We start from the raw sequence: 16,486 nt of genomic DNA on the forward strand, positions 1-16,486 counted from the left end.
ACTTAATAACTTAAACAATAGTTATTACAAAAATGTATGATAACATACACACTCAGAGCCTAAAAAATGTTAGTCTATGGAAACGTCTATATTTATAAATATTATTAACCAGAAATTAAATGTTTAGTTCAATAATAATATTTATACTTAGCAAAAATATTGAAAAAAGTTCTAAATAGATATAATTTTATTGATCTTTCAATAAATGATTTGGATTTTTATAATCTGTAATGTAATATATATATTTAGCATATATTAGTATATTGTCTGTGCACAGATTGTTGCGGTCGTTGTACCGGATAAACTACTACTTCTTCTGCTATCTCTGTCTTGTTCGTAAAGATTGAGCGAGGTTTCCAAATGAGTGTTATGTATGTGTGAGAACGTAAGTCAAATTCTTCAACAGAACCGTCACATAAATACCAAACGGGTGAAGAATTTTTAACTTTACTGGATTTTATTAGTCATCTTTGGAAACTTCTCATTCGGGTCATCTTAATTTAACTTTTTAGTCACCGTTCATTTAGTTTTCGTGAAGTTTGAAAGAAATTGTAAGTATTCGTTGTTTAATTATAGTGGAATACTTGGTACAAAGACGAGTTCTTTGCCAGGTGTGCCATTATATTTTACTCATTATGGTTTATCCTTGAGTAGACCGAGTTTGGTGTGTTGAAAACTCTGACCATATAAGGAATTCTTTATATTAAGTGATAGTGACTTGTATGTAACGTGTGCCCTACATAATTGTGAGTTTTGAAAATAGAATATAACTTATTCGTGGTGAGTCATCGTAAAATAAACGATTCTTATTTATCGCTGTAGTGCTCGTACGTGGAATAATTTGTACGATCGTAATTCGTTTTTAATTAACAGTCAGGTGATTAGTTATCTATTTTGTGTGTCTTCATTTACTGTAATATACTCTTTGTTGAATCGAAATAAGTGTATGACTAATTGGTAACTAAGTATTGTGGTTGTAAGCTGATAGAACTTTAAAATTCAATTGCGGTATGACCACCACACCTATTTGTATCAATATCTTTGTTGCACAACTGTGACTGACCTCAGGTAGGACTTTCATTCTATTTGGGGTCCAATAAGAAATACACCTTGTATTTCTTAAATATAAGTGTTTTACTATCACTGTATGGAGGGTGTGGTTCAACATACTTAACAGACGTTTTGACATAGCCCACAGGGGTCGCAACACACCTGTTTAAAAGTATGGCTACTGTTTTATTTGTAGTTATTTGGACATATTCATCGACATAATGGGTGGCAGTAACCGCTCAAAATCAGTTGGGGTGCATTTTATATTAAAAAAAAAAACAAGTGTATTGGACAATAAATAATTTAAAAGATTAAACATGCACACATAAAAGGTTTCTTGTGCTGCTTCTTTTGTAACAAAATACTTTCCAAGAAGGATGTAGATTGTTGATGTTACTAAACAGTTCTATGTGAATAAATTTTGAATAAGTGAGATTTGATTTTGGAGTAAGACTTTTCACTTTTCATACTACTTACAAATTCTGAAGTTCTAGTGATTAAAGCAAATAAATATTTTATTTAAGAATGCTCTTGTAATTGCACCATTGTATTTTAACATCTTGTATTGTATTGTTTCAGACCATGTCTTCCCGCAAAACCGCAGGCCGCCGCGGCACCAACAAGAAGCGTGCCCAGCGCGCCACCTCCAATGTGTTTGCTATGTTCGACCAGGCCCAGATAGCCGAGTTCAAGGAGGCCTTCAACATGATTGACCAGAACCGAGATGGCTTTGTGGACAAAGATGATCTCCACGACATGTTGGCATCCCTGGGTAAGTAGCAATAACAAGATAAAAAATGTTCAACAAGCTAATTCTAATCAAAAAGATAAGCCAATCCCAAAAGCGAATAATTGTTCTTACCACAAACATGCAAGATTTGTGATTAACTTCCTCATGAGGTATTCTCGGACTGCTATAATATGGGGCTCTTAAAAAAAGGTACAAAAAGAGCTCTCATCCATAACTGGCGATGCATTGGTGACTGCTATGGTATTGCAGATGTCCATAAGGGATGGTGACTTATTTCTATCAGGCCATCAGGTAGCCTGTCTCATCTCACCTCATTGTTTACATATATGTAACTATAATAAAAATATATTATGAGAAAAATGTCCATAATCTGACATTCATTATTTTGTTTTTTAGTCTATCAATGTGTCGTTTTTCAAAGATTTTATAAATCATTGGTCTATTTTATGGCCATATGGCGGGCAACATCTGGCACTGGCACTGTTAGTGTACAACCAGTCAATCATGGCCTGATCTTTTTTACATACATACACGTGTGACTGACACACAGTGACACATATTCAGTCATATATGATTTCAAAATTGTCAATTATTTAACCATAGACAGACATAGATGTTTATCTTCATAAATTTCTATTCATTTGAATCCTGTATTTCTATTTAATATGACCTAATGGATATCTATTTCTAGACTTTTAAAGAAATTTATAAGAATCTTGTATATTACTGTTTTTCATCCCTTTATACAATAGCAGCTTTTATCCAAGGCTTCGCTCAGGATCAAAAGTCAAAGGTGACATTTGTTTTTATCTATAAAAAATACCCCATGTCCCTTTGTGGACCCCTGGGAATGTGTATATTAAATTAATTAACAATCAGTTTTGTAACTAAGGTGTGAAACATGCAAACAAACAAACAAACACATTTTCCCACTCTAATCATATTAGTTAGGACGTTATAATTGTACACGGACAATCTTAAAGCAATTATTTCCTTTGTAAACAGGTAAGAATCCAACTGAAGATTATCTGGAGGGCATGATGAATGAGGCCCCGGGTCCTATCAACTTTACTATGTTCTTGACTCTGTTTGGTGAGAGACTGCAAGGCACAGATCCGGAAGATGTTATCAAGAATGCATTTGGGTAAGTGCCTCGTAAATTAATCATTTGTACTATTATATGGCTACTATATGGTATAATTGTTTGTGATTGTGTACCACCAAGTGCAAGGTATCATTGTCATGTTTATTTCAGCCTTTTAACATCAAGTTATAAATGCTGTATTTCGGTTTGATGTGGTGAATAAGTTAATAATGATTGAGTTCCATAGTCCTTAATGATAGCAATACATATGTAACTGACTTCAGGTAACAGTAGTCTGATTCTATTTGGAGTTGACAGATGTTCATGGGCTTCAGTTGCCATTTACATAATATTTGGTTATTATTATAGTAGAGAACAAAAGATGCCTTCTGATTGTCTGCTTATCAACTGACCCATATCCTTCGTAATAGAACAGTTCTCTATTTTATTGTTATAAAACTGTGCGATGATTGCGCGTTCGGAAATTTTGTAACAGGAAGCATTGATGGATGATATCTTTAAATTTCGTATTTGTCTTAAAAAATCCACCCGTCTCCAATCAGATGCTTCGACGAAGAGAACACAGGCGTGATCGCGGAGGAGCGCCTACGCGAGCTGCTCACCACGATGGGCGATCGCTTCACGGACGACGACGTCGACGAAATGCTTCGCGAGGCTCCCATCCGCGACGGGATCTTCGACTATGTCGAGTTCACGCGCATCTTGAAGCACGGCGCCAAGGACAAGGACGAGCAGTAGACCGACGAAGTATTCGCAAAGATGTTATAATGTCAGATGTGTGACAGAAATATGGTGGATTTGTTTTCGGTTTTTCCCAAATTCAGCATTCTACACATTTATAATATCTTTGTAGCTAGTTGAGTGATGTACGAAGTTGTTGATTGAGTACAATTTGTTAAGCTCATCAAATAAAATTGAATGATTGAGTGAACAACACAGTAAGTAAAGGAAACATAAGACGTACCTAAATGGTATTATTTTCTGTGTAAGTGCTTGATCATTAGTATTATACACATCAATATACATGATTTATATTGACGATGCATATTGAGACTTTATTTACATAAAAATAAAGGTTAATATTGGATCTTAATTATATGAGACCTGTAAGTTTTGAGGGAGAATTTCTTTATTTGATGGGAAAACAAAATCTGTTATTAAAATTTTATTTTCTACGGAATGAACAGTAATGAAATACGGATTTGAAAACAAATATATGAAACATGAAATTTACTTCAAGTACATTCACTCAACTTGCTTATTGTAACGCCATTTATATGATTATGTAGTTTTATATATCATTATATGCCAAACTAATACATGTGTATAAGATTAATCTTTAGTTGTTAAGTTAGTATGTTATGGATTTCAATATATATAATCTCGAACTACACCGAGGTGCTAAATATAGATGTAAGAATATTTGCATTTTAATTTAATGAACATGCATTTCATTGAAACATACTATTCCACTTGAGACTGTCATCTGAATAAGCCTAATTTAAATTTTATGTAACATACCCGGTTGAAATTTCTGAGTGTTTTTGAATCTTTGTATACATATTGGTGTAATCACGTCGAAACTTGAATTACTAGGTAATATAAGTTCTTACTTCTATCTTTTTACACAAAAATATAATAGTGTTTCAATATAATTCATTGTTACGGCCAGATAAATCCACACGCAAGTTTAATACGAGTAAAATATTTTTCAGAACCACTCATTTTTGACTACTTACTGAAATTGTAGTCGATAATATTATTATGTAAAATGTCTTAGTAAAAAGTGAAATACATTAAATAAAAACTAATAAAGTATAATTTGTAATATTTTTTCTTTCGTATTTTGCGACGCAGTTGTCAGAAACTTATTCAAAGTTCCTCAATTCTATTACGTGTCACAGATATTTCAACTGGGTAACATGGTATGATCGTATGATTTAAATGAAAATCTTAATTTATGTTTAAATTATTATAACCATTCCCAAAATTGCGTGTTGAAAGGTTACAAAATTGTTTGATTTATGAAATGTCTTTTAAAATGTGTTTTGTTTTGTTTTTAGTTATGAATTAGTGTAGGGGCCACGTATTACTTATTATTTTAGCACTACTAATCACATTTATCATTTGTTTATTTATGTAACAATCATAATTATTATGTATTTATCCAAATAAAAATGTTTTAAAAAGTTATTTGCTTTTACTTTTTTAGATGCCTATAAGCCTTTTGATGTTAAATGGTCTTTGTTATATGGCATATGAACAAAATTTTAAGCGAAAATTGTATAGGAAAATATGATTTCTGCCGTATAACAGCAGTGTTATGTGCTGCTATGTTCTGGTTTGAAGGGTGTGGTAAGGGAGACATACTTTTCTGAGGCGAATACCTAACCCTATCTGGGATTGATTACAGATGTCCATGGGCAGCAGTAGCCACTTACCATCAGGTGGACTGCATGCTCGTCTGGTACCTCTATATTACAAAAAAAATGATTGTGCCCGTCATGGCTTCATATAAATAAATACTGCATTTTGGATGAATGCTACGCTCCATGTTAAAATGTAACCTGTCACACAGGGTTTCTTTCCTGTCGTGCAGTTTTCGCACGCACTCTAGATACATTTTTTATTATAAGTGCTAGTGCCACAGGCATGCGGTTCGTAGTTGATCAATTCACGCGTGCGAGCATACACAACGTGGCAGGAAAACTCCCAAGTATTAATATTCCGTTTTCATTTACAATGTAAACCTGTGGTCCGCGGACCCCTGGGGGTTGGTAACCACAGATTGGGAAACGCGGATTTACATAGTTGTAGAAACAATAAAACACAAATCGTTACGCACGCAGTTTAGTCACACGCACTTAAAAATGCGGTTTATAAAAAAGTAACAGGTACATGTACAATGACTTCAGAAATAATTTTGGGAAGTAATTTGTTGAAAGTTAATTAAAAATGTAATTATGAGACTGTGTTGAAAGATAGATGGCAAGATAACAACATGTCCAATTATTTTTAGCTTTAAAATGCGGCCATGTAAAAATGTCGTAAGTCACCACATAAATGTATTTAAAAAGAAAACCTAACTACTGATAGATCTGTTGACCTGTTTTCTTCTTAGGTGCTACCAGTGGCGGATTTACCAATAGGCTGAGTAGGCTTCAGCCTAGGGCGGCATATTTTTTGGGGCGGCATGTTTTATATTTTTGTGGCGGCAAATTTGGGGACCCAATCGTTCTTGCCTTAAACGTGCCATGTCACGAGCGGGCGTGAGGAGCAAAAAAAAAAGACAATTGTAGAAGCAGGGGCGGCAAAAACTGTACAGCCTACACCTTATTTTTTTTTAAATCAGCCACTGGGTGCTACTAACTATTTGTTACTTCAACTAACAGCGATTTATTACTAACAGCTGTAAGCTGCGCAGACCTTGTATTTGGTTCATTGATGTTATTTGATTGTTGTTACACAATAAAATAATTAAAATATAGTTCAAAAAACTAAAAAACACGCTTTTATGATAAAATCAACTAAATCAGCTTTCGGTATTCTATTTCATTCTTTCATACATGCAGGGTAAAATAAGGATGTATGTTGATCTCTTGCTACTGAAAAACGGAGTTACTCACTAACATAAAGCGTGTAATAAAATAGTTGTGACGTCATTAGTGTTATATATTTTTATAACCAATAGTTAAATGTTTACTAAGTAATTAAATTAGTAGGAAATAAAGACGTACGAACTAGGAAGGAATACGTTTACGTACTAAACGTTTCATAAATAATAAAAATCTTGCTCGCAAACTATTCAATAATATAATTAATAAGTTAAATACGTGTAATCATTTTTGGGTGCTTTAGTCGATATGGTTTCTAAGATGACCAATCTTTCTTGATAAAATCTGCGCCTCGCTCTGCCACCATCATAATAGCCCCCTGTGGATTGCCAGTAGGCGCTGTCGGCATTGATGAGGCGTCGATTACACGTAGATCTGTAAATTAAGCAGGTATAATGTACAGGTACCTATCATAATAAAAAAAAGGCTTTAAAATAATATTTAAATATTATTTGCAATATTCAATTTAAAATTCTACTTCACAAGTTTCATCTTTGGGCGTACCGTAAGAGCGCAGTAACGTAACGGAAATTACAGATTGCATGTGATCAGTAATTATTTTAGTGAGATACCGAATCGTCGTAAAATTTAAAATACATATTTCCTCATAGTGATTAAATGCCCCATCAATTCGTTCGATAAAAACTGAACTTTTCGGAGTTCCGAAACTACTAGAAAAATAAAAGCGTATTAAAAAATTGAGGAAATCGTTTACCTATATCTAAAAGCTTAGCTTATTATGTTAGGTGGTGTAGTCTTTACTTTCTGGTCAACAAGCAATATAATTATACTTGTACAGTTGTATTTTTCCTAAGTTGAAGTCACCATCTGTCATTTAGCGAAGCCACTTGAGAAATTCTCGATATGCTAGGATCACGGCTGTAAAAATTAAAAAAACACTTACTGTTAACGCCGTAGACTCTCAGCTGTGGGTCTAGGACGAGTCCGATGGCGGCGGTGCCGAGCTGGTGGTTCTGCGGGTCGGTGTGCTCGCGCGCCATGCACTGCAGCCACGCGTCCGACCACGCTGAGCTGGTGTCGCACTTAGCCGTCGATGACGGGTCCAGCTTCACTCCATACTTGTTTTTCATTACCTAGAGAACCCAATGGGATGATTTTTGTACGTTACATTTAGATTATTTGTTAGGATACATTATCAACATCTCGGAACAATAAAAACTTTCTTGTTCCGTGAGCGACACATTACCGTTCCACTACTGTGCACGGGTAGGAGACCCTCAGAATGAAAATGATTAGATACCATAGTCCACCGTGCTGGCAAAGAATGTTCTTACAATGTTTCCTTCAACGTTAAATGAAGTGATAATTAATTTGTACTAAGTCCATAACCTTTGAAAATCTGAGGAGGGACGCTGTAGGAGATACCTTGATGCCTTTATTTTCTTGTTGTCGATTTGAGAATGCCTTGTTGTTGTTGATTCGAGAATGCTCTTTAATGTGTTAGCAATATATTCAAATTATTTAATTATAGTATTGTTTTAATTAATTATTTTGTGTCATACTCATGATGTGTTATTTTTACAATAATAATTGCCCATTTATATAATCATTGGCTGTATGGGTTATATGCATTAGCATAAAACAAGAAAAAGAACGCGCTTGGCGCGAGATTTGTATTTTACGCGGGAATGATAAAAAAGTTGTAAATTGGATCAAGAAAATAGTTTGTGTTATTAATTGGAATGATGGATTGTTGATTTATGTACATTCAATACTTACATCGGTGTCAAAGATCCCTTGCAGATATCTAGCAGCATCCTTAATCATGACCATGTCATCAGGATGGTCAAAATAATTCGGGTAAAATAGAGGAGGGTCGAATGGATTGGCAGAGTTCAAGGTAAGATAGCCGACGCTTCGAGGGAGAAGGGCTACTCCGTTTGCCCTGAAAATAGGGATTACATATATCTATATCTAACATTAGATATTTACATTCCTTTTGCAATCGTGATCAACATAAATAGGTACTTTAAATGAAAATAAAAATAACAAAAACGCTGAAAAAATAATCAAGGTTTCAAATTATATTATTAAACTAGATAACGATAATTGTGCTATAATTAATAATTTTATTAACCTTCAAACCAGGGTTTTATATAATAAATTATTCATGTGTTTATGACTCCGTCTTGACGTCATGCATAAAATAGAATTTCAAAATAATGACTTAGATATAGGTACTCGTATTTATTTTAACTTTGTTTAAATTTAACCCTTACCTGCGGCTTCGCTTGTGTTCAGAGGTTTTAACTATCCCTTGGGAACGTACATTTTTCGGGATAAAGTATACGCTATGTCCTTTTCTGAACCCTGGGCAACGTGTGTACAAACTATGTACTTAGTTAAGGCTTGCAAGTGCAACAAACAAACTCCCTTTTAGCCCTTTTTCAGTTGCTACGGCAGACTTACCATTCTTGCCATATGTTACCGATCTAACAGAATAATGACTTACGATATAGTTCTTCCGCTGGCAGAATTGTTGCCAATTTTTTCCCCAACTTGTCCAGTCTCGGAGCATTCAGCATAAAACCCGTTGAAGAAGAACTGCAGGTCTGTCTGGTTGCGCTCTCTATCGGCTAAACTCGAGTACAGGAGACCGGTGACCTGAGCACATCGATATCAGCTCATTATATTTATGTATAGCATCTTAATATGTAATTAAAAATACCAAATCATATCATAAATCTTCTAGAACAAAAAATATTATTTTAAATAAATGGTGAGTAAAAAAGTATGACTAAGTAATTATTTAAACGAACAAAATATATCTGATTTAAATAGGTTTAGCTCGACTTGACTAAGTATATTTATTTTAACAGAAAATTAAAAGGACTGCACTGCGTAATAAGTCATACAAGGTATTTTCTTGTTGCAATATACCTGTAGAAAACATTTTCTATTTAAAGTTGATAAAGTACATTTATGTCGAAAAAAAGTAATTTAGTTTGTATCAAGGGCCTTTTTCCTGTCACGAGAGTGGTTATGCCCGCACGCGCGTGTAATAAAAATTCAGATTTATTTTTCTACCCCCTTGATCACCTACAATATCATTGTTTCCACATACTCACATAATAATATAATGTTTCTCACTTAATAAATGGCTACATTTATAATACATATAATATGTTTTCAATTGTTACTTAGTAACTAAGTGATGTGTATTGTAATGTATTTGCACTACCATAATTTACATGCGAATAATGTGAATGGCGATATAATAGGTAAGTCTGATATGTAGGTAATATGCATTTCCTGTTTGTTAATAAGAATGAAATATAACATCTGCTCGACATTGCATCTTATTAAATACTCGTAAGTTACGATGGCTTTCGGATACAATTTTTTTACGAAAATGTCAAAAGAACAATAAGTATTTAAAAGTTGCAATTTTATTACATAATTACGATCACAACACAATGTGTAGAATTGAGTGTTCCCTGTGATATTTATGTGAAAGTTCCTTCCAAAGAAGTAGAATAGTTGGAAAATATATTAGATAAAGGTGTATCTAGTAAAAGCGGGCCTGATAGCGGCTGCCAGGGGGTCATATTTGAGGGGGTGCATTTTACTGAACCAGATAAGAAAAATAAACTTTTATGAATCAGCAAATATAAATAACAGATAACTAAATTATTTCTAGGAAACCTTGGAGGGCGCAATCTTTAAATCTTGGCAGGATCCAGTATTATAGTTACGATGCTGTCCAGGGGCTTGAGGTCATTAGAACAGATCAGTCGCAGCATATTCATCCTTTAATAATATGGAACAAACCTGTGTAATACCAGTTGAACTCATAGGTCCATCTCTCGTCAGCAAATACTGAGTCAGGGCGCTCCAATCTAACACCCTTGTGTTGTCCACCGCCGTCATGATAAAGCTTAACGTAATACCATAATGGTTCCGTAAATTCTGACCAACGGGCAAATCTTTGACCACGGGGATACCAAAATTTTGTAAAGTCTGGTTCGGTCCTATTCCAGATAGCATCAGTATTTGAGGACTGTTTAAGGCTCCAGCGGATAGAATAACCTGCAATGATATTTGGATATTTATTATGTTATATTTCTGTTTCATCCAATAGATGGCCGCAAAATACTGAAATGATCCAGTCTATTATTCAAGGCACAAGTACTTTTAACTGCACCTCTTTTTCTCCACTAAGAGGTCGCCATCAGATGAAGGATTTGGAGTCCCCGAGGACTAAAGCCAGAAAGGGTGTTTAGTGAGTGGGCATCCCTTAAGGATGTTCCATACTACCACGCAACCGTCGCGGCGTTGGTGTGAGTGCATGTGCATTCACCCCCTCCCTGTTTGCAGGGTAGCCCTTTTATTGTCTGGGCGCAAAAAGAAAACTTTTAACTTTTAATAGACATCAGAGTTATCCAAGTGATTATTATTACTTTCTCAAACGGCGCAGTGATATTATTAGCAAAACGAAAACTGCGGGCATGCATTGTGTATGCATTAATATACACAATTTAATATATATATGTACATTTGCATAATACTCAATGTCGTGTCAAAACTACTGACACACGCTTGGTTTGAATAGGGAACCGTGACTCTCAGATGTTCCCACTCAATAAAGAAACGTGGGTACACGAGTCGGAAATAGGGCTCATTTAAGTACATGGACAATCGTAGAGCGTGACAGACAAGTGCCTTAGCAGACAAAAAAACAAGACTTGCCTGTCAAGATATTTTACAGAAAAATATGTTTTTGTGCGCCATGGCCCTCGTTCAAGCGCTCATTTTTGTACTGTTAATTTCCGCAAAATTACAATTTTAGAAAAAAAAACGTTGAAATACCTCTTTAGAAGCGTAAACAGTATTCAGCAGCCCTGATTTGTTGTAGAACTGTACACCGATGGCTCGAGTCTCGCCGTCAACCGTGCTCGTCAAAACCTTGCTGACGTGAGCGTTGAGAGTGACATGCAGATTGGATTTCTGTGACAAATATGCTCTCGCTGTTGTGTAACGTTGTCCATCTCTAAAATATACACCTTGATAATAAACCTCTACTGGTTAAAAACCATTTAACTTAGTACTCAAACCTGATAGAATAATTTGTATCAACTATGTTAAGTACAAATTATATATACAAAAAATAGAACTTTGAAAATAACGCACAAACTGAGTAACAAATCGATTAAAAAGTAACACGTAAAAATAATTCCATTACATTATTTTGGATATCGGAGAAATAATCAACATTTTACACGGTGCAAGGAAAAAACTTGAGTAGACATGTGTTTAACAATTTCAGTTATTTTTAAGTCTTCAAATTATCAATATGATCAAAAGTATCATAAGTCGCAGTTAGTCAGCTGTATTTCCTCATTCTGAGAGGGAACACAACGCAAAGGGACAGTTATAGGTCCAATTTTTTTTTTATAATATTGGAGTAGCAGACGAGCATGTAGTCTACCTGATGGCAAACGGCTATGCCCGCCCATGGACATTTGCGATCAACCCCCAGATAAGATTAGTTTCCTTCCTAAGGTCGCTTGCAAATGCGCCGCTACCCCCTGAAGACTATGCTGCAACGCCTCGGAAAATTATGTCTCCTTTACCCTTTAATTTACTTCAATTACACAGCAGCGTTCTGCTGTTATTAGGCAGAAATAGGTGTGGCGGTTGGGCCGCCGGAGTCGAACAACAGAGGCTTCTACCTTCAGTAATAAAGTTTATGATGACTGACAAGTACTCACAAATTAAACGTTTGTGCGATGTTAAATCCGTCAGAAGTTGCGGGGTTAGTCATATCCTGAATAACGGGTAGACCTGCTTCATTGATTGCATCAAACAGATCGTATACAAATGGTGGTTGGTGGTTGAACTGCAAGTGGTCAAATTGATATGTTTAGAGTAGTAATAAACCGTTAATGAAATTTTGAAACAATGTCTCAAGGTGTACTCTTTATATTCTTGCTACAAAGAATCTGCTGATCATCTCATGTAATATTAAGTAAGTCAGATAAAGCATGTAGGTAATTCTTCATACTTAGCTAAGGTATTTAACGTCGGTGCCCGACTTTTGGTTGTTTTTTTTTACAATTTAACGCTTTTAAACTTGCCTTTGCTAGTTAAAATACAACATCTTGAAACCTTTAATGAAAATGCTGAAAATCGTAGAAACTGGTGTCGGTATCGGAGTGTACTTATTAATCATATAATTAAACCTTAATCTCCCATTCTAAATAAAGAAAAACGAGATTACTATTGCAAACCAAAATATTTCATTAGTTTAAAAAACCGCACCCGTTTAACTGGCAATGGTCCTTGATCTGAATGGTAACTGCCATTAACAACGGTACCAATTTCCTTGTTGCCTTCCGTCATATCAAAGTACGGTAGATTCTCTTCCCAGGACCAGCCCTCAGCGCCTGCATTCACCCAATCTTCATAATCAGCCTTATGGCCGCGATGATACATCATACCATTCAGTAGAGCTGTTCCACCTATAGATATGAATACAAAATAAAAATTCTTTATTGTACATCAAATAAAAAATATAAGTAACAAAATAACTGATACATAATTTTAGGTACCATAGGCGACTTTATTACAAAAAGTAGCAATTTTGGATATACGAGAAAAAAAGACATACAAAACGATATTTATATTGAATTGCGATATAAATACCTATGCATCAAGAGTGGAAGAGAAAGTACTTGGTGGAAAAGGACAAAACTTAGAAAAGTCAAGATGGGAACAAATAAAAAAAATGTGGATAAATACAGCAACCTACAGTATTAGGTTAGGTTAGGTTAGAGAAGTCTTTTTGGTTTCAAAAGTTGTTACCAAGTGCTTTTCCTCTTGGCCACTGGCATCCTTGTCCCTCTTGGTCCAGGCAGTAGTTGGCAGGCACTGTGCGATACTTCCAGTCAACGTCCTGTTGCGACCAGAAATTACGGTAGAATGATGGTGGCCGAACTCCAATAGGTTCTGGACCGCCCGCTTCTAGCAGCAAGACCTAGATGATAGGACAAGAAAATTGACTACTTGACACATTTATCTTTTTTGAAACCCCCTCTAACAATTTTAATGAATTTCGCTGATTTTGGACCAAAACCAAGAAATGCACTGTAAATATTGAAAATGTTATGTGTTATAATAGACGTTGGTTTGTCATATTTGTTTATGTATTTATGCAAGCTTTTATTGTTATACGAAATTGTTATTATATTTTTGATGTTAGTAAGAAAGTCACCTTATTGTTACCATCTTCACTCAATCGACCAGCCACAATCGAGCCCGCAGTACCTGCGCCGACTACAATGAAGTCGTACTGCTCGTCAACACTTGAAACAGGTTCGATCCTCTTGCAAGGGGTCGAGATAGAGCAACGCCCTTTCAGGAAGCCCTCCAGGAGAGCCATGAACAATATCACACCGCTGCATACTGGCGTGTTCACTAGCGACGCTCCTTCATCTACTAACGGACAGCTACAAGCCTAGAAAATCAATCTATCTATGTTTTGTCTGACAAAGATAATAATTTGACAATTTTAGAAGGCAAATTTTCAAGGCAAGATTTTCAAATTTGAGCGTAAGTGTATCAAGAGCAAAACGTAAGCGTATCCAAAATTAACATAAAACAAATTATTTACAATTCAAAAACAGTAAAAAATAGAACCATGTAGACGAACTTAGAATCACAATTGGTTTCCGCTATTACTATGTTTCATTAGTACATAAGTAAGTAAAATAATAAGTACGCTAGCTAGTGTACGATATCATAGTACTTAGAATAATTATAATAATTCACATACTTATGAATGTAGAGTTCTTACCTCTGGTGACAAAATCATGTTTTGGCCAGATTACTCTAGAAAAGAGAAAATATTATTGATATGATAATATTTTTGGTGTGATATCTAAAGTTTGTCATCTATGACTAAGAGTTTTATTTAAATTTCTTATGTACTCGTAGGTACCTACATACTATGGAAAATCCATTATAAGAACACTGAAACACTGATAAATTTATACTTAAACAAATAACTTGAATAATTCTGAGTCAGATTTTTTTTTATATAGTCGTAGTCACTGTAGCCCAGCCTGCCTGTAGACAGCTGTAACCCACTTCATGTAGGCCAAGGGCTGTACCTGAAGTCGATCACAGATGATATTGCTACATCTGAACACTACATGGTCTCCAATTTAAGATCTCTCTTGAAAACAGCTAAACTTATTTGTACAATTCTCTTCACTTCTGCGGATATCTTGAACAACGCGGTGTGATTCGTTAAATCGTTACATTTTACGAGTATAATTAAAAAGATGTTTACTAACGTTATTTTCTATTCCGACCTACCTTGAGTGAAAGCCTCAATTGATTTAAAGGCAAATGTAGTATATTATACACTTATATATTATTCATATTATAATTTCAAAGTAATCTGCAATACTATGTCCTATTGATATTGATAACATTAGATCATGCAAATGAAACGATGAATAAACGTTAATGAAAGGACTTATAGTCTTCCTTGTAAGTTATAGACTAGCTTTTACCCGGGACTTGCGCCCGTGCTTATTAATTAAATCGATCGGTTTATTAAATCGATCTATCCTAGTTTTGCCTACTACATTGGAAAAATTGATTATCCAATAACACAAATAAAACTCAGAATAACATTTAAACCACAATATAATTAAATATATTATTTATAATTTTAAATTATTATAAATAATTATTATTTAAAATAATAATAAAATATTATGTGATATGGATTTAATATAACGATATTTTTTTATTATTAGGAGTAGCAGACGAGCATACAGTTCACCTGATGGTAAGTGGCTACTGCCGCCCGCTGCTGCTAGTGGTAAAAACAGAGCGCTAAAAAGAATGAAACAAGAAAATATTATTCTTTAACATTATTATGTACGAAATATGCAGTATTTATCATTGAATAATTAGATGACTTACATACCTACCTACATTTCAATTTAATGAACACAGTGATGTTTACAGGACAACCGAGGTCCGAGGACATTGTTTATTGACACAATAGGCAAGTCAATAATAATATTTAAATAGGAAACCACCAAATTAACATAATTATAAATAATAAAAACAAATTTTGCTCAACAAACTTTATTAGGGAATCATTATCTAACAGTTGCATCGGCATAAAATAATGTACCTATGTAGGGGAAGGTTGCTTTAGTCGTACCACCGCCTAAATCTTACCACAGCAATATCTAGTCTCCTATGTACAAAAAGCGATCTCTGGTGCTTCAAATGTATGCTAGTTAGTTGTGCGACTAAACAAAAATAACAGGGCACCATGTCAGCACCACTTATTTAAAAATATTAAAAAAAAAACAAGTCTTTTCACATACACACAAGTATTTTCAAGTTCATTCGTAAGCAATTTCAAGGAAAGTGCAATTTTTAAGTTAATTTTTGTGATTATTTTATATTTTGACATATTCTACTATTAATTTTGTCACTTAAAATGGTAAAAAAATTAAAGGTTATGTCAGTAATATTATTTTCAAAGTTTGATGTGTTGTTGCTTAAGTCGTACCAATAAGGAATTCGACGTATCTTGTACCGCTTAGACATTGTTAGACATTATTCACATTTTTGTCTTTGAGCTAAACATTTTACATTTTCTCAAAATAATACTATGTTGCAAGCAGGAGGTTAGGAATAAAGAAAAGCTTTATTGAAACTTAGAAATGTGAAATTGGGATTTGATATGTTATCATCGTTAATACGAAGCTTGAATATTAACGATATCGCATTTTTATATTAGTACTTTAAAATAATAAGTCACTCATTTGATTACTACAGTTCAAACATAGATGCAGTGGGGATGTCAAGTGGGGATGATATCATGGCGACGCTCGAGTTAACAGAGAGCGACATTCTGGTCGGAGACTTCAGCAAGAACAGTTTAATAACGGGAATAGTTATAATACCTCTAAT

The 16,486-nt window shown here is 34.5% G+C and overlaps 2 protein-coding genes across 3 annotated transcripts; one reads left to right on the forward strand and one right to left on the reverse strand.

Annotated features, from left to right (window-relative positions):
- The first annotated feature begins 383 nt into the window (after positions 1–383).
- Positions 384–3,913, forward strand: sqh (Myosin regulatory light chain sqh). 2 transcript variants are annotated; one of them, XM_073078281.1, is made up of 4 exons: positions 384–551; positions 1,630–1,822; positions 2,807–2,945; positions 3,449–3,913. In XM_073078281.1, the coding sequence occupies exons 2-4, from the start codon at positions 1,633–1,635 to the stop codon at positions 3,642–3,644; spliced, it is 525 nt and encodes a 174-aa protein (XP_072934382.1). In that variant the 5' UTR covers positions 384–551; positions 1,630–1,632; the 3' UTR covers positions 3,645–3,913. The 2 variants fall into 2 exon arrangements, with proteins under 2 accessions (XP_072934382.1, XP_072934383.1); XM_073078282.1 differs by lacking the exon at positions 384–551 and adding an exon at positions 625–780.
- Positions 3,914–6,718: 2,805 nt separating this feature from the next.
- Positions 6,719–14,577, reverse strand: LOC140746535 (glucose dehydrogenase [FAD, quinone]). The gene is made up of 12 exons (XM_073078688.1): positions 14,485–14,577; positions 14,337–14,371; positions 13,755–13,997; positions 13,346–13,517; positions 12,803–13,002; positions 12,253–12,380; positions 11,351–11,531; positions 10,313–10,570; positions 8,994–9,145; positions 8,261–8,426; positions 7,425–7,614; positions 6,719–6,895 (listed from the first exon to the last, which is right to left on the reverse strand). Exons 2-12 carry the CDS (start codon positions 14,352–14,354, stop codon positions 6,777–6,779), a joined length of 1,827 nt encoding a protein of 608 aa, XP_072934789.1. The 5' UTR covers positions 14,355–14,371; positions 14,485–14,577; the 3' UTR covers positions 6,719–6,776.
- Between the last annotated feature and the right edge of the window lie 1,909 nt (positions 14,578–16,486).

Source organism: Epargyreus clarus, unplaced genomic scaffold (assembly GCF_041222505.1).
Source record: "Epargyreus clarus isolate Ecla_fem2 unplaced genomic scaffold, WU_Ecla_fem_2.2 ptg000012l, whole genome shotgun sequence".
Classification (NCBI taxonomy): Eukaryota; Metazoa; Arthropoda; class Insecta; order Lepidoptera; family Hesperiidae; genus Epargyreus; species Epargyreus clarus.

Coding starts and splice junctions, on each gene's coding strand:
- LOC140746535 (XM_073078688.1), bottom strand. Junction 12,381..12,802: donor GACCATTGCCAGTTAAACGG/GTGCGGTTTTTT, acceptor GACCACTTGCAG/TTCAACCACCAACCACCATT. Junction 11,532..12,252: donor ATCGCACAAACGTTTAATTT/GTGAGTACTTGT, acceptor TGTATATTTTAG/AGATGGACAACGTTACACAA.
- sqh (XM_073078281.1), top strand. CDS start 1,633: ATGTCTTCCCGCAAAACCGCAGGCCGCCGCGGCACCAACAAGAAGCGT. Junction 1,823..2,806: donor CGACATGTTGGCATCCCTGG/GTAAGTAGCAAT, acceptor CTTTGTAAACAG/GTAAGAATCCAACTGAAGAT. Junction 2,946..3,448: donor GTTATCAAGAATGCATTTGG/GTAAGTGCCTCG, acceptor GTCTCCAATCAG/ATGCTTCGACGAAGAGAACA.